At 39.4% G+C, this 23,844-nt stretch overlaps 1 protein-coding gene across 1 annotated transcript in view; it reads right to left on the bottom strand.

Moving 5' to 3' along the window:
• The window catches only part of DEUP1 (deuterosome assembly protein 1), a 48,538-nt gene extending 34,690 nt beyond the window's left edge, over nucleotides 1-13,848 (bottom strand). The window contains exons 1-4 of the mRNA XM_052812953.1: nucleotides 13,783-13,848; nucleotides 12,642-12,706; nucleotides 3,644-3,815; nucleotides 2,258-2,353 (exon numbers count right to left, since the gene is read on the bottom strand). Of these exons, the coding sequence (XP_052668913.1) occupies nucleotides 2,258-2,353; nucleotides 3,644-3,815; nucleotides 12,642-12,700 (327 nt within the window). The 5' untranslated portion in view covers nucleotides 12,701-12,706; nucleotides 13,783-13,848. The remainder of the gene's footprint in view (nucleotides 1-2,257; nucleotides 2,354-3,643; nucleotides 3,816-12,641; nucleotides 12,707-13,782) is intronic.
• Nucleotides 13,849-23,844: the final 9,996 nt, after the last annotated feature.

The raw sequence follows: 23,844 nt of genomic DNA, 5'->3' as shown, positions 1-23,844 counted from the left end.
TACTGTCTTGCATAGGTGCTTGGAATTGTTCTGACAGGCAAAGTTCCTGTTTATCACATAGAGAATCTAGGCAGGCCTCCTAATTTAGGCACTCAACAGTTTACTTTTTCGGTCAATGTGTACTGGATAGGTATTATTACATGAAGAAATATGGTTTGGTGAAAGGAGAGCAATGGGAATCAGAAAACAAAATGCAAACGGCTTCAGTGCTGAAACCTTTGGTAAAATAAATAGGATGACTGAGAGAGAAGGAAATGTTTGGAGGCATAGATTGGGAAAGTGATGTATACTATTAAGAGCTAGAAATCCAAACTTCTTGCATAAAGATAAAAGAAAAAGCAACCAGAAAACTCAAAGAAAGGTTAGGTGGTTTGAGTGGTAACTAAAAGGGAAAATCTTGGCAAGAAGTATAACCGGGTTTACAGAGAGAAGCTTGTACTTTAGGAAGTATCAGATTCTTTAAAAAAACACAAAGAGAAAACTTGTATTTGCCCATGGAAAGGACTTGTAGGGCAATTAACAACTTCAAAATCAAAATCTTTGTGAAAAATGACCTGGAGTTTCAATGTCAGAAAGTTGAATTTCAGTGAAGATCTTAGCAACAACATGTAACATAAACCCAGTCATTTTTAGCATGTGATAAAAAAAAAATTAAGAGGAAAATATTGCAGCAAATGTGAAAAAGGATGAGAAAAGAGAGCTCTGCTATATTTTGGGGGATAGTTCTGCATTGCTAAAGGTACCTTACTGCTTATACGTAAAAAGTCACACCATTTTTCATTGTATCATGTTTATCTTCTCAATAATCATGCTAAGATGTTGTTTCTTTTTCTGTAATTTCTGTAAATTATAAAATAGCTTTTGTCTCTAGCTACTTTCCCAAATGATTAAAAGTGTTAATTACATAACAATCAAAACATTCTCTGCTTACTCACAGAACTGTTTGCCAAATCAATTTCCATATATAAAAGAAAAAATAAAGACAACATAACCTTAAAAATAAGTTATACATGTATTTATTTGATGGATTTGGGTGGTAAGTGTTATCACCTCTAAATGAAAATAATGATATCCAATTTATGCATTCTGAGATGATTCCATGAGAAGTGTGATGACTGGCAATTTTTAATTATAACAGTAAATCTCTGGTAGGAGAATCCAGTGAAGGAAACAGTAGAATAGCAGGAAAAACAAAGCAGAATTGTGTATGTTAACTTGTTAAAATCTGAGAAACAGAATAGACTGAAGTTCACTATGAATTTAGATTCATGATTGAAGTGGAAAATAATGAAAAAAAAAATACAGGCACAGAGCAAACACAGCCAAATACAATCATAGAATCATAGAACCATAGAATCATAGAACCATAGAACAGTTTGGGTTGGAAGGGGCCTTTAAAGATCATCTAGTTCCAACCCCCCTGCCATGGGCAGGGACATCTTTCACTAGATCAGGTTGCTCAAAGCCCCATCCAACCTGGCCTTGGACACTTTGAACAATGGGGCATCCACAACTTCTCTGCGCAACCTGTACCAGTGCCTCACCACCCTCATCGGGAAAAAAAATTCTTTGTGTACAATCTAAATCTACTCTCTTTCAGTTTAACACCCTTGCCCTTTCTCCTGGTACTACAGGCTCTTGTCAAAAGTCCCCCTCCAGCTTTCTTATAAGCTCCCTTTAAGTACTGAAAGGCCACAATAAGGTCTCCCCAGAACCTCTTCTTACCCAGGCTGAACAACCCCAACTCTCTCAGCCTTTCCTTATAGAGCTGTTCCATCCCTCTGATCATCTTTGTTACTCTCCAGGTTACTCTCATTTTGATACTATGTTCCCTTATGGAAAGCTATCAGACCACTTGAATACTCCCTGTAAATCAGGCAAACTAAAACCAGAAAAAAATACAGCAAAGACATGATGAGAATAGTTGAAGTCTTAAAAATCCTAATGTGCATCAGAGACTTATTAGCATGAATCTAATTACCTATTCTAAAACCAAGGTTTTAGTTTATTAGTCCAAAGTCAGGAAATCAAGTATCTGTCTTCACAACAGATATCAAAACCACATCAAAATCCATCCAAAGTGTTTGGACTTGTCAGTACAGAAATGATAATTGAGCTTGGTAGGAAGCTGTAGTAATCATCATTTGTATGACATGATTCACCTTTCCCAAATCCATAAAGATACATCTATACCATTAGGCATGTATAAGCTCTTTATACAGCAGTCATAAAATAATGAAACTGAGATTTTTCTTACTTGAGATTGCAGTGCTTGAAACTGAGTTTCATAATTCTGAGCCATTTCATATTTAGTTTTCTGTAAGTCTTCCAGTTTCTGTCGTAGCAGTCCCACCTGCAGTTAGAAAGCATTCAAATTTACCTTTTCTGAAGTGTTCTAAAATATGTCATTTTTGGAATAGTCATCTGAAACACTGAAAGAAGACCATTTCTTGAAAGGCAGATATGAAATATATATATTAATTCAGTAACTTAATAATAAAACTGGCTATCACAAACCCAGATAGTGTCAACATCAAGTTAGGGATTTTATAGTAAAAAAAATCTCATTGTATGCTTATGTTATGATTTAATGATAATACTGTATGAGTCTGTCATGAAAGACCATTTACTGAAAGCTCTGCTGACCCAACTATACAAATGAACTGCTGTGCCCCATTGTGAAAATTTTGCTTGAATGGCTTATAAAAATCATATAAATGACTTTCAACTACTTATGTACAAATTATCGGGAGACACTGTAGACTTGTTTCAGCATGGCACCTATGTTTTTCTGGAGGGGCAGCTGGAAACTAGGTAAAATATGCTAAAATATTTCAGATAACATCTCTGTACAGGCAAATACATTGATGCTTTAAGGATTGGCTAGCTGAATTATTCTCTTGGCTCCTCTGACTGCAGTGACTAAGGGCAAGTTCCTAATTGCTCATTAGGGAGAGTTATTGCATTTTCAACAGTCCCATTGGCAGTTTAGACACCTAGCTCACACAAGGATGCCCATGTGTAAACACCTAACTTCAAATGTCTTGAACTAGAACTGAATGCTGTGCTAGGATTTACTGATGCTTCTGAATGAATATTCAGCAGACAAGACTGTGAAGTACGGACAACATCAGGTACACTGGGGCTTTCAGTCTGATAAGCAAGTCTAAGTGGTAAAATAATTCAAACCTTCACTATTGATAATAAAATTATCATACAAAGATATCATGTATTTACATTATCATGTAAAATGATAAAAATCAGGTATAAACAGGAATTACAAAGACACCATTTTGGGAAACTTTGAAATGTACAATTCCATTTAAAATTTCTGATGAAACTAGAAGTGTTGGCATTTAGAAAAAAACATCAAATTATCTTTTTACAGCTAAACTGAGAATATTTGATTTAGACTTTAGGGAAATAGAAGAAATATGAGACTTTCAATGACATTTTTACAATCACTTTTCAGAACAGAAGCATGCTTTAAAACAAAACACTAAGGATAATTAGTGATCTTTAAAGGATGTTTGGTATTTTTACATGATAGAACAAACAGGTCTCCTCATAGAGCATTTAGAGCACACTATTAACTAACTACCAGAATAAATACTTCTTTATAGAACGTGATATTCTTAAATACCTCTTGACCTTTCTGATCCAGTTTGCTTTGGGCACTTGCTAATTCTTGATCCTGGATATCCACCTTTGCTTCTAAAGCTTTCATCTTCCTTCCCCATTCCACCTTCTTGCTGTTTACCATGATGTCAATTTGATGCACTAATTCCTGAAGTTCAGCTTCACATGGAGAAGCTCTAACAATATATAAAAAAAAGATATTTATTTTTTCAATTAAAGAATAAGGGAGAAAACAAATTTTTATTTACATTGCTAAGATTTTATTTTAATTCTGATGGAAATAACCACTTTTCAACATGAGAAAGAAAGAAATCGGAAAGCTAAATGATGCCTTCAAATGTAGGTGGAATCTCACTTCATCTATCTTAAATTTGCCTGAAGTCAAAATCAGAGTATTTAGCATATCCTGGACTATTTGCCTAGCTTAAATGCTGTTTGATATCCTCTCAGTCCTTCAGGGATGAACTGTCAAACAAGCATAAGTTGAGTTGAAAGTATCCAGGCCCAAACCTCAATGGACAAGAGTAGGAGAAGCTGAATATTAAGTTGCTTATGGGCACAGGATTCCCACAAAGGGTACATAATGATGGAAGCAGAGTTTGTTGGAAGAAGTTATTCAACAGCTGGCTTGAAAGCGAGCAACAATTCTCACTTGCTAGTTCAACTTTTATACCCTTTTTTTACTTTTTCATGTTCTCTTTGTGGAAAATGGACTTGAATAACCAGGTGACTTGTATAATAACAGTAAATTTTAATTTTACTAGGAAGCACAGAAGTGAGTGCATTTTGAAAAAGAACTTGTCTTTGAGGGACCATGTGCTGGATTTCATAGAGATTTGTACAGTATCTGCAACATAAACATTAGATTTTCTCCCAGACTTCTGAGATTAAATTTAGAATACATCCCTTACACTATGACTTCATTGTCAGTAAAAGACAATGTTTTACACTGTTGCTTTAGGAATATGATGTGACCTAATTAACAAAATAATGATATATGGTTAATTTATGGTATATTAGAAGGGCCGTCAGAAACTGAAAGCAGTCAAAGTTGCCCTCTTATACTAACCCTTATATAGGAGCAGTACACTAATTTTAAAAAATGAAACTTTGTCTGGACAGTGTCACATAATGTTTAAATCAGTGTGGTGGGTTGACCCTGGCTGGATGCCAGGTGCCCACCAAAGCTGTTCTATCACTCCCCCTCCTCAGCTGGCCAGGGGAGAGAAAATATAACAAAGAGCTTGTGGGTCAAGATAAGGACAGGAGAGATCACTCACCAATTACCGTCACGGGCAAAACAGACTCAGCTTGGGGAAAATTAACTCACTTTATTACAAATCAACCAGAGTAGGGAAATGAGAAATAAAACCAAATCTCAGAACACCTTCCCTCCACCCCTCCTTTCTTCCCGGGCACAGCTTCACTCCCGGATTCTCTACCAACCCCCCCCCAGCAGCACAGGGGGACAGGGAATGGGGTTTACGGTCAGTTCATCACACGTTATTTTCTGCCGCTTCATCCTCCTCAGGGGCAGGACTCATCACACTCTTCCCCTGCTCCAGCATGGGGTCCCTCCCACAGGACACAGTCCTCCATGAACTTCTCCAGCGTGGGTCCTTCCCACGGGGTGCAGTTCTTCACAAACTGCTCCAGCATGGGTCCTTTCCACGGCGTGCAGTCCTTCAGGAGCACACTGCTCCAGCGTGGGTCCCCCACGGGGTCACAAGTCCTGCCAGCAAACCTGCTCCAGCCTGGGCTCCTCTCTCCACGGGGCCACAGGTCCTGCCAGGAGCCTGCTCCAGCGTGGGCTTCCCACGGGGTCACAGCCTCCTTCGGGCATCCCCCTGCTCCGGCGTGGGGTCCTCCCTGGGCTGCAGGTGGAGATCTGCTCCACCGTGGACCTTCCTGGGCTGCAGGGGGACAGCCTGCCTCACCATGGTCTTCCCCACGGGCTGCAGGGGAATCTCTGCTCCGGCGCCTGGAGCATCTCCTCCCCTCCTTCTGCACTGACCTGGGGGTCTGCAGGGTTGTTTCTCTTACATGTTCTCACTCCTCTCTCCGGCTGCCGTTTCCGTCTGTCCCAACTTTTTTTCCTTTTTAAATATGTTCTCCCAGAGGCATTACCACTATCGCTGATGGGCTCGGCCTTGCCCAGCAGCGGGTCCGTCTCAGAGCCGGCTGGCATTGGCTCTGTTGGACATGGGGGAAGCTTCCAGCAGCTTCTCACAGAAGCCACCCCTGTAGCCGCCCCGCTACCAAAACCTTGCCACACAAAGCCAATACAATCAGCTAGTGTATGCCATTTAGCAGATCTATACAAAATACCTGAATTTTAGTATGGAGATTTCTTTATTACATACCCATTCCAACTTTGTATTTGATGATGAATATAAGAAAAATTTGAAATAAGAAAGATATACATTATAGAAAATTTTGCTCTGGATACTCTTTTATGCAAGAAATTGCATAATTCTTTCTACACTCTAAAACTTTTTATTTATAGAAATGACTATTTAACATTAAAATTATACAGTCCTTGTAGGTTATATGAGATATTTTTCCTGAAGTATTTTGGAGAGTTTATTGCCCAGTTAACCTCAATTGTTTATGAACTGATAGCTTCTCTCAATCTGTAAATTTACAGCATTTCAGATTTGCAATTATTTATTTAACAGAATCTTTCTAGAATTCATGGATCTATTCAACCTTCAGTGATACATTCCAGGTTTTTTTTCTTTTTTATTTTCCTGACTTACTGCTTCTTATCCACTTAACCTAGGATTTTAGGGTTTGGGAAAAAAATAAAGGAGACAATGTACACTCCTGCCTAATTCCTACCCATAAAATAAAGAAGGGGAATTTTATTCCATTATCACTCAGAGCTGCTTTTGGACTGTTGAAAAGAAGAATTACCTATTGAACAAATTGCTTAACTATGCATATGAGCCCATAAATTTTCTATAAAACTTAATTTTCATCAAGTCATATGGAAAAAAAAATCAGACTGTTTTCTATCACTAGATTAATTACACATCACCAAAAAAAAAATCTGTTATTTCTCAATCACTAAAGACTTCAATTTGATCTCAGTTTACTTAAATTGAGATACGAGATCAGAATTAAGACAGTATTTTTGATAAAAGCCTTTAGCAGACTTACTCACCACTGTAATGCTTGCTTCGTGTCATTTATTGAAATAAAACTATTTTTATCAACTTTTTTTTTTTAAATACCACAACTTCTAAGCATTTTTAATATGTTCAGAGCTCACAGAATGTTGGATGTAGATATTTTTGTACTACGTACCAGAAGGGGCATATATCTCACTGAAATGAGGAAAACCTTTCATTGGCTGTTTTTAGCCAGTAAAATAACGTGTTGAATTTTTAAACTTTTTGAGGAGTAGAATCTCTTTCATTTCACTTTCTGTAAACATTTACTTTCCACACAATTTTTTTAGTGGCATCTGTTTTCTGCATATCCTGTTTTCATGAGTTAACTATTGACAAACTTTTATACTTCCTTTCCACTTCTTTTTTAGAGCTTTTTTATACCTTTCTTGTTTCCTGTTCTAGTTTTAATTGCTTTACCTTTTTTTTTCTAAATAAGAGATTTTATTTTTAAGTTACCCTAATATACAGCTTTATTACTTTCTTTAGAAGACATACTTTTATCTTATCTTTATAACAGATTGGAATCTATTGAAATGTGTCACGTTTAGTCATTGCAACCTTATCTTGGCTATGAAAAAAAATTTCTCATTTAAAATCTTCAAATTACTCTTTTCAATGGTACAATCTGATCATTGTGAAAATGTCTGCATTTTTGTCTCTGCAAAGATTTAGAGATTAGTGTATCCAATTACTTCCATATCTAAATGAAGGTACAAATAAAACCAGTGTTTCTCCACTGTCAACTCTCTCTCCCTTATCTCAGCCAGTTATACTGTTACTAAACTGTTGGTGGTACACCTGCTTCCTCTTCACTTTTTTCATCTGTCATAGTGACTATTCATTGTACAACTGAAGTTTAATCTGCATTTCATTTCCATTTCCTCTTACTGTTGCATAATTTTCAAGTCTCTTCTTTCTTTTTTTGGTTTTGATTAGAAGCCTATATTGAATTTCCTGTTGATAAAACTAGCAATTGTATTCTTTCATAAATTTGTTAACTATCCCTCCTGATATCTAAACTGATGCAAAAAATGTATTGTAACCTATTACTTTTCATGATAATAAATTTAGCCTTCTGATAAACAAGTTTCTTCACTTAAAATTATCTAAGAATGCTGTGATGTTGTTTTGAGCTATGACATGTTCCATTTTCCTTTTAATAATAATAATAATATTTATCTCACTGACATTTTCCCCAAAAGTAAAAGTGATAGCCACTGGTTATAATTTATTTGGCTCTTTAATTTATAAAAATTTAAAAGCTATGTTCTCTTGACTGCTGATAATACACACCTCTGTGTACACATGAAGTGCCTTTGTGATCGCTAATCATTTTGCAGCTATTCTAATATCTCTACAGCATGATGGTTTGTTAAAGGAGGATAGCTATTTCCTTAAAATGAGCATAGACGTTATTTTATGAAATAATTGACATAGAGACAGTCACACAGAGACAGAAGATGGTGCAGCATCCGAATAATGTAGTAGCAAACTGCAAAAGGGTTAATGATAAAAAGCACAGCAGTATGCCTGTAACTGCAGCATCCTAGGAAGCGTTGGAGAGGATTTCAATACCTCAAATTAGCACAGAATGCCATTTTGTGTCACGAACATTACAATCTTGCATATGTTTTTGGTGGACATTGCAACCGAGAATATGCCAAGCAATTAGGAACTCTACTTTAGCAGAGCCACACTTAACCAAACACAAACTGAGCCATAACTCAGAGGTAATATCCCTATTGCCAGTGAGCCTTCAACTGCTGAGTGTGCTGCCAGCACATCGCTGAAGAACAGTAAGATAACTAACATGCTCCTCTACTGTAAATGACTGTGCAAACTAAGCCTTAATATAAGCGGATGCTTTTACTCCTGGTAGTTGATACCACCACCTTGTGTGAATGCTAGCATGAAAATGCTTCCTTTCTTTTCTTGTAATCTTTCACGTCCCAGCTGTTCAGCCAATGCTCCAAATGTCAGCCCTCCCAGTGCCCATGCAGACATGCTGAAGTCCCCTGTCTGTAGGTTGTGCTCTGGGTCAAGTGCTGGTCCCACACACTCTGCTTTTCATATCCTGCATGCTCAACTTCTGATTGCACTACACTAAAAAAAGAGTTCCTTAACATAGAATCATAGAATAGTTTGGGTTGGAAGGGACCTTTAAAGGTCATCTAGTGGATGGATGGATATGTGTTTATCGAGTACCTCTTTTTGGTGCTTAAATGGTGCATATCGCTTGTTTGGATAATTATTACAGGAAATGGGAGCAAATTTTTTAGATTTACAATATCATATTAAAACTCAACATGATTTTTTTAAAAGTAAAATTCTTTAAAACTTTTTTATATCAACAAATGATTGAAACTTTAACATTATCAATGTTAAGCTTGGAAAGGCTTTTTAAATACCCACATAAATTTTAATGCCTTTTTAATGTTAAAACTGTTAGCAATGCCTTTTAAAAATTTAATATGAGTCATAGAATGATAATAACCAAAGTGCAAGCAAGTAGTACACTGTGATGTACATATCACAAAACAAAGATACCCCCTCCCAAGTGCCTGAAACTCATCTCAAAATGGCATTAATGATGCAGCAAACTTTGATTCCCTCTGGGTGGAACATAAAATGGGATTTCACAAACAGAAGATGAAGCGATACTGCATCAGAACTACCTTTTCTTTAATACTGCTATAAGGACCTGTGCCTTTCCAGCTTTACGTAATGTCAGGTGGCAACACTTTGGTGAACCATCAGCAACGACTCAGCTATCGGATTTTAACCTTCAGAAATAGGTACCTTCTTTATTGTGTGTCACGTGGATCATCTAAATATTGTTATGCAAGTGCAAATGCAACCTCTAGCCTGGATCACCAGGTTATCCTTTCAGATCCACCATGGCTGATGTTTTTCCCTCTTTAAGTTTCTTTCACCTGTCTCTTTCAGATCATCCTGCACAAGACAAGTTCTGCTGCTGCTGCTAGAAAATTTTCTCTCAACAGTTCTTGCATGCTTCTTGAACCTAGAACCACCAATATATAAAAGGGAGCTGTTGAATGAAAAATCCCTTCTGAAACACTTCTCAGTCTATTGTCACCTTCTCTGTCTAATTCCTTACCTAGATCCCCCGGGTACACCTGCAGCTGAAAAAGGAAAGCTGTACCTGAAGCTGTAGATGACTGCTGCCGTTCTACTACCAGAACTACTCTGTATCATGGTATTACAAACAGATCTGCATAAAGATGTATTTGGTAGTTATCCCCACCTATTAGCATAAAGGTACTACTAGCTGCTGTAAGTATTCTTTTAGTCCGTTCAGTGTTTTGAAAAAAGTGCTAACTATCCCCCTCAGAATATGGCCAGTCATAAGGTATCACAATCATGAGAATTTATTTTGATCACTGAATATGGAATATGGAAAACTCTGCTATCTTTTGTTTAATATGCCATCAGGTAAACAAACACACAAAGAACAAGTTTTCCCATAAAGCGAAGAAATATGCATATGTCTTTTTACCCATATACATTCACTTTGCTGAATGCATACATCACATGGATTCTTCATACATGGAAGTAATGACTTGTACTTAAGCAAGTGGCAGCTATTTTTTTTTTGGTTGCATTTACTTTGAAACAGCTCAAAATACTTAAAGGTATCTCATTTTTAAAGTGATCTAGGCAAGCTCTTAGTCTTCTTTTGTTCTATCTTCATATTGGTGAAAATAGAGATGATTCATATTCTGCTGTCATTAATAACTATTTATCTTCATGTAAAATCTAGATGTTTCTGAATTTAGATAAATCAAAATCCAGATAAGTTTTACCAACTCCAGGCCTTTATCTTTATCACAAATGATTTTTGCACTAGTTAGACCTTTCTAGTTCTATTTATCTGTCTTTTGCTTTGGAGTTCTGCACAGATCTATATTTTTCTGATTGTTTCCTAATAGACATAGAAAGAATATTATTATCCATAAACTTTAGAATAAAGTTGTGATTCAGAAACTGACATTTTAAGAAATGTTTGGTTCATGCTGTCAGTCTCTACTTCATGCCTTCTTCCTTTACTACTCAGGTTTGCTGACAAACAGGAAAATATGTATGACCATTTTTGTGCAAACACAAGCAAAACCTATGCAGAACAATGTTAACAAAGATTTCCATCTTACATAGTACATTCATTAGTTTTTGGTCCTTAACCCAGCTTCTAGAGCCAATATTAATAAATTTTATCTTCTTAAAACTTGCTTTAAAAATAGGAGATATATAAACCGTTTGTGATACAATAGTCCATTAGAATCTTCTAACCCAAAGTTCCATTACATGAACTACAACTAATTTATTTAACAATTTTCAGTCATACAGAATCATACACATCTGTGGATGGATAATTTACGATTTATGAGTTCTTGCAGCTGGGATGTAACTGTCATGATTTCCACCACCATTATTCAGCCATCTTCCCAAACTTTAAAGCTATCTGCATTGTCTCTGGAATACTGTCTGCATAAACTGAAACGAATGTCTCCTATCATTGGATGTGTATTCTAAACTACTCTTCCAGATTCTTTGTATAGTTAATGGAAATAAATAGCTACTGAGAATACCTGGTTTATGAGGGGACAAATCACTCTCTAGATTCATCTGCAATGGCCTGAAATTTCACATATGTGGATTACAACAAAGGCCAGGCAGGATCTGAACTCTTGAAATAGGCTTCTGATTTGTTAAAATAGTACCCAAAGAATAGCAATATTTTGGGTTTTTTTTAAATTCAAGTTTTTATATGACTATATTTACCAATCATGTCACTAACAAAAATAATACCTCTCAAAGCCAAAAAAAAAAAGGCCACATTGTTCAGAATATAATATTTTACTGCAGCAATTTTTTTCTATGATGAAAAGTGCACACGTTACTCTTCAGTACAACAGAGCACACTTTCAAATCCTATTAAAACTTTCTTGGGCCAGAATAAGATGTGATACAATATGCGTGTTTCTGTTATTTTAAGAAATACTTTTACACTTAATGTGCATCATATTACCTTGGACTGCTGCTTGGTAATAATGATAGAAGAAACTGTTTTATATGAAAAATAGGTAATAAGTTTATTTACAAATTATGATAGATAAACATTCTATTTAGCTCATTGTATGGGGAAGTACTTTTTATATTGCTGTGTTCCTTGAACAGGCTGGACGGGATGAGGTCCTACATCAAATCTCATCCTTGTTTACACTTCTTTAGAAAGATTTTGTGCTGTACTAATATATTTTAGATTAACACTAAAAGAACTAAACTTGGATTATGTAAAAAAAAGATGATTGTGTCGTAATGAAAAGTGCACTTAACACTTGGGAAGAACAATTGTGGTTATTACCTGTGCAAAATAAGACTAGGGCTTTAGCAATTAATAGCCTTGTTTTTAAGATTTTTGAATGTTTTAAGAGCTGTGATATGTAAGTTTATACTGCTGTAGCCTAGCAACTTCACTATTTTTTAAAACAGTTTAAAATAACATTTCTTAACATCTAATAAAACCCCACATAGCTTTCTTTTTTCCCCCTTTTGTTCAGGTATGAAGATTTTAAAAATTTAAATAACTAACAAAACCAGTCAGTAGATTATTAGCTAAAGCAATAAGATGTGTTGTCTTAATTATCAGTAACCTCCCAAGTTTTCATAGAAATCAGCAGAAATTGAGAAAGAATCATGTTTGCTTCTAAAATCATTAATATTTTGTGTTTCACATTTTTAATAAACACACGCAATTCAATTCCATTATATATTCAACGTCCAGACAGTAAGTCATTAATTACTTACTTAGCGACAGCTTGTTCCTGAAACACTTGTAAGTCCTGCTCCATATTACCGGTCATCATTTTAACCTGTTGAAACAACAAAAATCAAATAATTCAGATCCTTAAGTGCGTGCATTTACATAGCCAAGTATTGCATACTAGATAGTTCTATGCTTTCCTTTCAATTTCTGTAATTCTCCCATTGCAAACAACCGGGGCAGGGGAACGTAGCTCTCATTACAGGCTGGAATGAGCAAGATGAAAACTTCTGGAGTAAGCTCAGCTCAGTGTCAGCAGCTCTTGCCCTTGGTGCAGCACTGAGATACTAGAGGTGGTGCTAGCTTGAGGATAGCCCTGATTTCCATGAGGAAGTTTGTTTTGGATCATTCCCTGTTGTGTGATGTCAATGATGTGCCAAGACACTCTAAAACACATAAACCTAAATTTGTCATAGATCCATGGCTGCATTCGTCAACCATTTCTCATACCTTCACACACCCTAATTAACCTATACCCAGGCTATAATTGCTCTCAAACACAATTTTGAATTCCTATTGACTATTTGCTCCCTTGCTTAGCAGATGTGGCGCTGAGACACGCAGCCCTCAAGTACCTCCGCAGAAAGACCAGAACAAGACGGTTGCTGGGACCAGTCTGGTTCTGTGGGTCCAGCAGGACACAAGGACGTGGGGCAAACCTGGCTGCGTGCCAGAACAGGAACCAGCCACATTACAGTTGACAGGGTGGCATGAAACAGCCCTAGTTCCTCGTGGGGTGAGCAGTGGGGCTCTCCAGGGCATGGGTACCAGTACATACAGATGTGTGGACACCGCCACAGGGCACCGCAGCCTTGGCTCCACAGGGACCAGCACCTGAGGTGACACCGCCACAGGGCACCGCAGCCTTGGCTCCACAGGGACCAGCACCTGAGGTGACACCGCCACAGGGGCAGTTGTGGCTCTGACAGGGACCGGCAGCTGAGGTGACACCGCCACAGAACCACCTCCCTCGACTCCACAGGAGACCGGCAGCCGAGGTGACACAGGCACCGGGGCAGCCTTGGCCGTGCCGGGCACCTGAGGAGACCGGGGCACCTACGGCGCACCCCGGGCCCCCGCGACCGGCCAGGCGGCGAGACCGGCCGCCCCCTCCCCGACCGTTACCTGCCGCGCTCCCCCCGTCGCTCCTTCCGCAGCCGATGCCGCTATGGCCGCGGCATAAGCTCCGCAGCCCGGTCGCCCCCCCCACCCCATCCCGCCTCAGCTCCCGCCCGTCGCCGCCCCGGCCCGCCGCTCCCAGCGGCCGTTGCGGACAGGGCCGGGCGGCTTCTCCCGTCGCCGCGGTAACGCGAAGGGCGGCGGGGCGAGGCGGGAAGGCGGGCGACCGGCTGGGCGGCGGGGGGGGGGGCCGCGCGGTGGGGCGGGACGGCCACCGGGGCAAGGCGGGCGGTGGGGCAGGGGGCGAGGCCGGGCGGCGGCCCGGGAGGCGGACACCCGCTCCGGCTGGGGGCTGGAGGGGGCGGCGGGGAGCTGCCGGCGAGCTGAGGGGAGGGCGGCGGGGCTGGGGCAGAGCCCGGCGGGCCCGGGCGTGACAGGGCTGGGGCTGCTCTCCGCGAAGGGAGGGAGGCTGCGAAGGGGCCCGGCGGGGCCGGCAGGGAGCTGCCGTGGCGCGGGGGGAGCGCAGTCACTCGTGTGCTTTGGCGGGCCCTGCGCCCCTCCAGCAGCCGCCCCTCGATTTGAAGTGAATTTCACCTCAGGAAATACCGCCCGGCGTAAAGAACGTTTACTTTTGCTTTAACGTAATTTAAGATATAGTAGGCAGGGTGGTGGTTTTCTTTTTCTTTAACGTAATTTAAGAAATAGCAGGCAGGGTGGTGGTTTTCTTTAACGTAGTTTAAGAAATAGTAGGCAGGGTGGTGGTTTTCTTTTTTTTTTTTTCCCACTTTAAAACGCTATTATTACTAGATAATGAAAAGGCTGAACATCACCCTTTTCTTTCTGAATGACTAGCTATGCTTTTGTAAAATGGCTTCAAGTGATTTTCAGATTATTGTGCAAACGACCGAGGTTTGGATGACACTTCTCTTTACATTTTTGTGGACTTCAGTCTGTCTTATTCAACAACAAAACACTTTAAAGAATCACAGCTGTTTCAACTTTTTGCAGTAATAATTTGTGCTCCCAAACTTAGGGTTTACAGATCTCTTCAAACACCAGGGAATTTTTCTACCAGGACAGTACAATTCATTCTGTATTTATTGTCCTGAAATTGCACAGAGCATTTTTGGGAGCTGCTAGTCTATTTATGCACACTAGATTTTGAGCTTTTCGTTTGTTTTGTGTGGACTGTTTACTTAAATTAGCCAAGTGAACTGCATTTTTAATACCGGTTCTAAGGAATAATCTATTTAATTTGGTTCCTACCTACTGTGCTATGGCAGATGGTTTTCATGTCAGCAGAAATACTGTTTCAAGCTATGAATTATGAAAAATATTTTTTAAAATGAAGGATTAAAATAAAATTATCTGCAGAGTTTCACAAAAGTTCCTGATAAAATTTGCTTACTCGCTTTAGAAAATAACTGACATTTCCCTTGTAGTTTTCTTAAAGATTACAAAAAATGCCTTCATTTTTGCTTTACACTTTTTTCATGGCTCTATTTCATTTCAGGAATATCCCAGGAACACTTTAGATCTTTATTTGTCAGAAGCAGCTGCTGGGTGAGGGCAGGCGAGCCCAGAGCTGGGGGTGATGGTGAGGTGTAGGGCGCTCTCTCCAACACAGCGCAGTCCCACAGCACCCAGCCAGGAGAGCAGAGTGGGGACAGGGATGGTGACCGGGGTCCACCACAGCCAAGGGATGGCCAGCCCAGCCCATGGTGGTGGGCAGATCTGAGGCGACTCCAGAAGGCAAGTCAGCAAAATTAGGAGCAGCGACCTGTGGTGCTGAGCACAGGCACAGCTACAGCGTTGCTCAGACAGGGCTCAGGGGCATGGCCCTGAGCTGAAATGCCGCTCCTGAGCTGAGGGCATAGGCCCCCAACACAGCATCTCATGGTTCTGTCTTGTAGCAGCCTTGACCCCAGGTGATGGCTGCACCATGTCAGTGGAGCTGGCCTTGAGGATGGGCAGCCAAACCCTTAGGGAAGAGGGAGGAAGTTGCGGGACTTGTTGCTGCACTCAGAGCCCTGAAAACATTTTCTTCATTACGTTTCTGTAATTACACTTTTCTTATTTACTTGCTGTAATAGAATTAATGTGAAAAAATCACAGTGAAATATATGATTTTTGATACCTGAAATGTTTCAAGTATAATTTCTTCTAGTTGAAATATTGTTTTAAAATTTTTTTTTAAATAGTGAAATTTAGCATGATTTATTTTAAATACTTAAATTTGGATGATTTAATTATTATGTACTAGAAATAATTTTTAATGTAGCTGCCAGAAAATTTCCATTTGTTCATCTGCAGCAGCTGAAGTGAACTTTTCGGCCATATTCCCAGTGCATATATTTTAATTTCCTCCCTGTCTCATTCTCTCTCAGTGGTAATCAGTTATTCAGAAATTTAACTTCCATCTGTCATGCCCAAATAGAATTGGGGGGGGGGGGGCTACTTAAAAAAATACAGAAAAATAATTTTAAAAATACTTATCAATATTTTCAAAGCTTTTTAGAAGGACAATTCCACTGCCATTATCCAGAGTTATGTTTCTAACTCCCTGATGTGCCTTTCAATATCTCATTCACTATATTAAAAAAATCCCATATCAAATTGTTGACATTTTTTATTTGCTTTTGCTCATCCATATCATCTCTTGACTAGAGCTTGTCTTATGAGATGCAAAACTTTTACTTGTTGACTTCAAAGAACATGCTTTACAAATTATGATAGCCAGCAAAAAAAAAAAAAGGAAACTACTTTCAAATCAGCTTATAGATTAAAATTAATGGAAAGCTATAAGCACATTTCTGCAGAAAAAAAGGAGGTAGATCAGGTCAGGGACATGACAGAGTGTGACTAAATGTCATACAAGGCAAGGTACAACATTGATATTTGTATAAAAACAAGGGGAATTAGCTAGGAAGCTGCCCTGCAGAGGGATCTAGATGGATTGGAGCATTGGGCAATGATTAATGGTATGAAATTTAACAAGTCGAAATGCCAGATTCTGCACCTAGGACAGAGTAATGCTGGGCACAAGTATAAATCGGGAGAGGAGTGGCTGGAGAGCAGCCCTGCAGAAAGGGATCTGGGGTGCTGGGTGGCAGCAGGCTCAGTACGAGTCAGCAGCGTGCCCTGGCAGCCAAGAGGGCAAACCGCATTCTGGGGGGCATCAAACACAGCGTAACCAGATGGTCAAAGGAGGGGAGTATCCTGCTGTATTCAGCATTGGTGCAGCCTCACCTCGAGTACTGTGTTCAGTTCTGGGCTCCACAATTTAACAAGGATGTTAAGTCCTTGGATGCATCCAGAGGAGGGCAACAAAGCTGGTGAAAGGGCTGGAAGGAATGTCCTATGAGGAGCAGCTGAGGACTTTGGGTTTGTCTATGTTGTGGTTTAACTCCCGCCAGCAACTAAGCACCATGCAGCTGCTCACTCACTTCCCCCCCACCCGGTGGGATGGAGGAGGGGATCAAGAAAAAAAAGGTAAAACTCGTGGGCTGAGGTAAGAAACGTTTAATAGAACAGAAAGGAAGAAAATAATAATGATAATAATAACAATAATAAGATGACAATAATAATACTAATAGGATTGGAATATACAAAACAAGTGATGCACAACACAATTGCTCACCGCTCGCTGACTGATGCCCAGTTAGTTCCCGAGCAGTGATCCCTCCCCAGGCCAACTCTCCCCAGCTTATATACTAAAAAAAGCTAAGTGTATTTGTGTATTTAACTTTAAATACAGTTTTTATTTACAGGATATATTCATACCTTACCTTGCAATCTCAGATGACAAATTTGAGTGAACATTTTGTTGCAGTAGGCTTAGCGTAGCTGTCATAAGAAACACCTCATTTCTTTAGCATAGAAATCACATGGGTTTAGTGATATTTATGTGATGGATTCATAGCAGCTCTATAATAGTTTAATAATTACATTCTGTATATTAGTTTGGGTGTTTATGAACATACCAAGTTAATTTACAGAAGCTCTGTTAGAAGTGACAGAAAGGAAAAGGGATAGCTCAGTGTAAGCCATCCATCAACAAATATGCAGAAGTCACTGAAAGACAATAAAACCTATGAAAAAATCCCTAAGACATAAGCAATAAGAGAAGAATGACATTTTAAAAAGAACCTTTGCAAGAGGGATTTCCGTTTGTGAAAATTAGACAGGCATAAAATCTGCCTGAGGATTCTGAAGGTGCCTAACTAATTTACTGGCAGGAGCTGATAAATCCTGACATAATACAGACATAGAGACAGAGTGCTGTTTCTAAATATTTTGTTTCTAGTTTAAACTGAAAACTACTCTTTTCTTAAGCAGCTTATGAGATCACTGAAGGGAAGAACAGAAAGAGCTTGGATTTAGTTGGATTTGCCAGGTAAACCGATTGATAAGTCATACTGTAGGCTGGGACCTAGTCTAAAAATGGAGAATTGTAAGAATTTATCCTGTCATAGGAAACCTGAAAATTAAGGGTAATGTTCTGAGAGAATGCAGACAAAGGTGCCATTAGGCCTGTTGCTGTGACAATTACGTCTTTAATGATGATAAAAAATAATCATAGAATCATTTAGGTTGGAAAAGACTTTTAAGATCGAGTCCAACCATTAACCTAACATTGCCAAGTCCACCACTAAACCATGTCCCTAAGCACCACGTCTACACATCTTTTCAATACCTTACAATACACTTCTGTGGGCAGCCTGTTCCAATGCTTGACAACCCTTTTTGGTGAAGAAATTTTTCCTAATATCCAATCTAAACCTCCCCTGGCACAACTTGAGGCTCTTTCCTCTTGTCCTATCACTTGTTACTTGGGAGAAGAGACTGACCCCCACCTGGCTACAACCTCCTTTCAGGTGGTTGTAGAGAGCGATAAGGTCTCCCCTCAGCCTCCTTTTCTCCAGGCTGAACAACCCCAGATCCCTCAGCCGCTCCTCATAAGACTTGTGCTCCAGACCCTTCCCCAGCTTCGTTGCCCTTCTCTGGACACGCTCCAGCAACTCAATGTCTTTCCTGTAGTGAGGGGCCCAAAACTGAACACAGTACTCGAGGTGCGGCCTCGCCAGTGCCCAGTACAGGGGGACGATCACTGCCCTGGTCCTGCTGGCCACACTATTTCTGATAGAGGCCAGGATGCTGTTGGCCTTCGTGGCCACCTGGGCACACTGCCGGCTCATATTCAGCCGGCTGTCGACCCACACCCTCAGGTCCTTTTCCAATGGGCAGCTTTCCAGCCACTCTTCCCCAAGCCTGTCACGTTGCATGGGGTTGTTGTGACCCAAGGGCAGCACCCGGCACTGAGCCTTGTTGAATCTCATCTATCTAATGCTAGATAATGTATACACAGAAGAAAAAATCTCTTTTTTAAAGCTTTCTGCTTATGTTTTTCTGGAAACTCATAATAATGTTTAGCATTACTGCAAGAACTTTTAGCATGGCATAGTCTTTTCCTTTGTAGCTATTGCCACTGCAGCATAAAAATAATACTTTATGGTTTAGTGGCATGGGGATGGTTTCTAGGGCTCTACAGACAAGAATATTTCTCAGTTAACTTGTTTTTACTTATAAAATGAAATAGTCTCTTGTCTGTGATCTTGTCTGCAATTAAAAAAAGTGAAATGACTCTGTTAAACTTTATATCATGCATTTCATCTGTTGCTATATATCATGCCACAGTTGCTTCAGTTGCTCTATTGTGCCACACTGACATAAGAATTTTATTAAAAATTATTCTAGTTAAAATAGGCAAGTTACAGAAAAATATAAGCTCTCTAAAGCGTAAATTTGAGTTTGTGCTGTCTGAAGGGATTGCAGGAAACAAATTGTGCATTTTGTTTCATCTTAAATTATTTTATGATATCTCTACAATTTTAGTTTTCAATGGCACAAAATGTAGAAGCTGCTTTTGGTCATATTTAAGCTTGACAACTGAAGGCTGGATAATTGGAACTTTTTGACTCAAGCACATTAAGTGAATATTCTGTTGAAATAACTTGTAGAGAAATAATTAACAGTGCTGACATTTAAGTTGTCATTCAGGGTTTCAGAGTTAGCAGTTGAGGAGATGACATGGGAGTTCACATTACTCGCGTAAGAATGCATTCATATAGAATGCAACACTATATTGGTTATATTAAAATGGTATTTTCAGGTTATGCTTGGATGATCATGTACTCTGACCTAACTAATTTTATTTCTTTTATCTTTGGGTTCACTGTTTAGTTTTCTAATGATCTGAATGTTGTTATTTTTAGAATTAGTATTGGGGTACGGTGGTAGAGCAATTAAAATGTATTGCTATGTTGCCTTCTACAGAAGTTCGTTATGAAGCCTGAACTATTTGGCTTGTCAGGCAAAGTTAAGCCCCCATTTGACTTAACTGTAAAGGGGTATTTCGTCAGTCAGGTTAGGGACTCGGAGGCAGGCAGATATGATACTGGCTATGTCACTCTCTTGCTTTTTTCTAGAAACAGAAAACTGCTTCAGTAACACAACATTTGCTTATTTTCTTTGCCTTTTGCAGTCTCTTGATCGTTTACATGCTCAAGACTGGGTTTGGGCTCAGCAAATACTGCACCTACTTGGAACATCAAGTTCTGCTTAACAGTTGGCAGTTCACAGTCATGAAGCTTTGGTTAGTATGAGTGCTCCTTGCAGGGCCAGCTGCATTCAGATATATAACACCAACAACAGCAATGGAAACTTTGCTTCAGCTTGCTGGAAAAAGCAAAAGCAAGCAAGGCTTTCCTATAGAATTTGAGCTAACAGAAATACCCCACATTTTCTAAAAGCTGAAAATGAGGGTTGGAGTGCTTTCCCAGTCTGGTTCCCAGAGAAACCAGATGACTTCTAAGGGTGGAGGCTTAATCCTTGACTTTCCCAACCTGGACACCACCACCTCATAAGACCACATTACAGCTTTATCACAGGCATCACTATTATATTGTAAGCATTATGCTGTTATCCAGAAGAGTAAATGGAGAGATATAAGCCACAGTCAATTTAGTTTTTATTGAGAATAGCTCATCAAATTAGAGGGGAAAAATGTGCAGGACCCATGGAGAAACACACAGACACACGCATGTATGCAAACGCACACAAACACAAATGTGCACTCTGAATCTTACACCTGTTCTGGGTGATTGACTGGACAGGGCAAAAGATTCTTGGAGAGGCATGGTTCTTGAAGCATCTGATCTTCCAACTCAGTAAGTGTGGCAAGAAAAATACTACAGGTGACTCTGACCTCTGGCCTTTCATAGCTTTGGGTTTGCTTGGCCAAGTTGCTGCTGGACGTTTCTGGGGTGTTAGGCAGAGTTCTCCTCAAAGCAGCTGCTCTTGCTGACCACCCCGGTTGGGTCCTCTTGGGTTGGGGGCTGTGTTTTTCCTCACCGGTACATTAAAACCTGCTGCCTTCTGCTACTTGCTGGTTCCAACCTGACCTTGACCAGTTCGCAAGGCAAAGCAATGAAGATACCAACAGCAAAGACAGTGTATATCCAGGGAATGGTTTTCTGATGCTACTGATATCAAAGGCTGATTTTACCTGGACATTGTCGAATGTTATATTTTTCTTGTGAATAAGTGGCCAGGGTTCGAGCCAGTTTGTCAATAGCATGAGAAGGAGTACCACTACTGAATTTCAAGAACTTCAACCTCTGATTAGTCACCTTATCCCTTGCTCTTCCTAGGTAACAGCAATTAGATCTGTTTTTCTTTTGTGTGCATACTTTAGAAGCTGATACCATTACTGTAAAGTGGTGACAAGAAAGTAGGAAAGAAGTCAGCCCTGGTTTTATATCTGTCTCTGGCCTTTGAGCAAAGGGATTTATTTTCTGCTTCCTTCTTCCTATCTGAAACACGAGACCTGAGAAAGACGGTCCTGTAGCAGCCCTCATAGACATTGGTGTGGTGTGTGAAAAACACTAGGATTAAGGGAAGAGCTGAGAAAGGCTGAGGAGGACTAGGTAGATGAAAGAATAAGGGGAATGGGAGCAGCGCTGGTGCAGATAGGGTAAATACAGAGCACATGTGTGAAGGGAGTTGGAAGAACAGTAGTTTGCTGTAAAGTAAGAAGAATGAGATTCTGCCAGTATGGACCAAAATCACCTTTGTATGTTTGGGGCTGTTTAGGATGCTAGTTGCTAGCTATACACACACTGGTGCTGGGCAAAGGAGCATTCAAAAGACAAATTGTACCCATAATACAATGTTTATGCTTTTTGGTCCAATTTTATGATGTACCTGTGTTATGTAATTGTTGAGTATATCATGCATGGAAGCACACTGCCTTTCATGGCTCTATTGCTGCTGGAGCAGGAAAGGATTACAGGTCAGCTGAAACAGAGGACTGAACAAAGGGATAATCAGTCCTCCTTTCAAACTTTTGCAACAGGTATGAAGGAGAAAGTTTGAATGGTGAATATAGTTTTATTTCCAGAACTTCATTAGCTACTCTCATAATGTTCCATTAAAACCAGATGTACTGTGGAGATAGGTCTGCAGAGAAGATCTTGGTTCAGTATGAACTTAATTGTTTTCTAAATAACTGAATAACATGCTTATTTAGTAATGTGAGAGCCACCATGGAATTGTTCTATAGTGAACCTTTCACAATCTTGAATATTCTTCCTCTGCCTTAAAACAATTCCAGTTCCATCTCTTTAAAATCTTCCATATCAATCCTTCACAGCTATCTTGCACATTCTTGTTTAGGAACATTCAGATAAAAAATTACCTTTGACTAGAAATGCTGTATTCTGCATCCTCTAACATCTCTGGAAAGGGTCCACTTTTGTTCTCTTTCTGGTGCTGCTTACTTTTCAAATCCAACTGTAGAATAATTAAGTTATTGACTTTAAGGATTGTCTAATCATACGCTATAAGCACAGGGGTTTGCATATGAGATCAGTGCCCAGAATGTCCTTGTTTAGTCTCTTGTTCTAACTGGTTTTGTATTCCTGACTAATATCTGATTGCTGCAATCTATGATTGAGTGAATATACTTTTCTTTATGAATAGCTTGTCGATGTCCTAGGATCCTCTGGAACAAAGACAGCTGCATACATATAAGGTGATATTAGTATTTTCCATCTTATCAGAAAAAGTCCACAGCTAGGGAGATATTAAAGCAATATTTTCAGCTCTCCACATTCCCAGCAGTTTAAATTGAAAAACCAAATATAAAATTGCTGACTAAAAATAGCTTTCCCCTCTCGATTCATAGTATTATAAAGAAACTCCTGTATTACCTACTTCTCTCAAGGCCATAATGATCTTTAAAGGCCAATTCTAATGATCTTTATATCCAGGCTAGATTTTATTGACTGAAACAGCAGCACTCTTCTGGAGGTTTTATTCAACAGGCAGATAGAGCTCACTGGTGTAAGTATGTTTTGGGTCTTTGTCCAAGATTTTCTTTTACTTAGTTTCACTTCTCTCACCCCCCAAATTCCTCTTCCTACATAATGTATAGACCAGTGAGATGGGGTCAGCCACACCTACATTTCAGCAATCTTCCTGAAGCATTTCATGCTTCATGCCAAAATCATACACTTAACATCAGTGGAACTATTCAGTAGGATAACTGATCACCTGAAGTATCAGAGGATACTTGAAAGCAGTTAGTCTGTGTGGATTTTAGGACTTCTTATATATGGTTACTGCAAAAAAAGAAACTATGAAGGCCAAATTTGTACAGTCATAACCTTTAGCAGATAGAGAAGGAGGGTGGTTCTGTGAACTTATGAGTTCTGGACTCAACTCTGAACTTTGTCATAGGCTTCATATGCTTTTCAGCAATCTATTTGGATTAATTTCCAGATATGTAAAATTGGTATAATATAATTATTTTGTCATTTGTCTATCTATCCTTTATCTTTGGCTGTTGCAGCAATGACCCTTTCCTATTTATTGTCCATGCAGTATTTAGGAAACGGAGTCCTGGTTTGGTTAGCGAGTCTTCCCATTACATCCAATAATTGTCTTGGCTGGCCATGACATTAATTATTCATATACATTCTTCACTCACAGATTGTTCTTCTTACT

Source organism: Harpia harpyja, chromosome 17 (genome assembly GCF_026419915.1).
Source record: "Harpia harpyja isolate bHarHar1 chromosome 17, bHarHar1 primary haplotype, whole genome shotgun sequence".
Taxonomy (NCBI): Eukaryota; Metazoa; Chordata; class Aves; order Accipitriformes; family Accipitridae; genus Harpia; species Harpia harpyja.
Note: the sequence above shows the minus strand (reverse complement) of the source record. Positions and strands in the feature narration are given on the sequence as shown.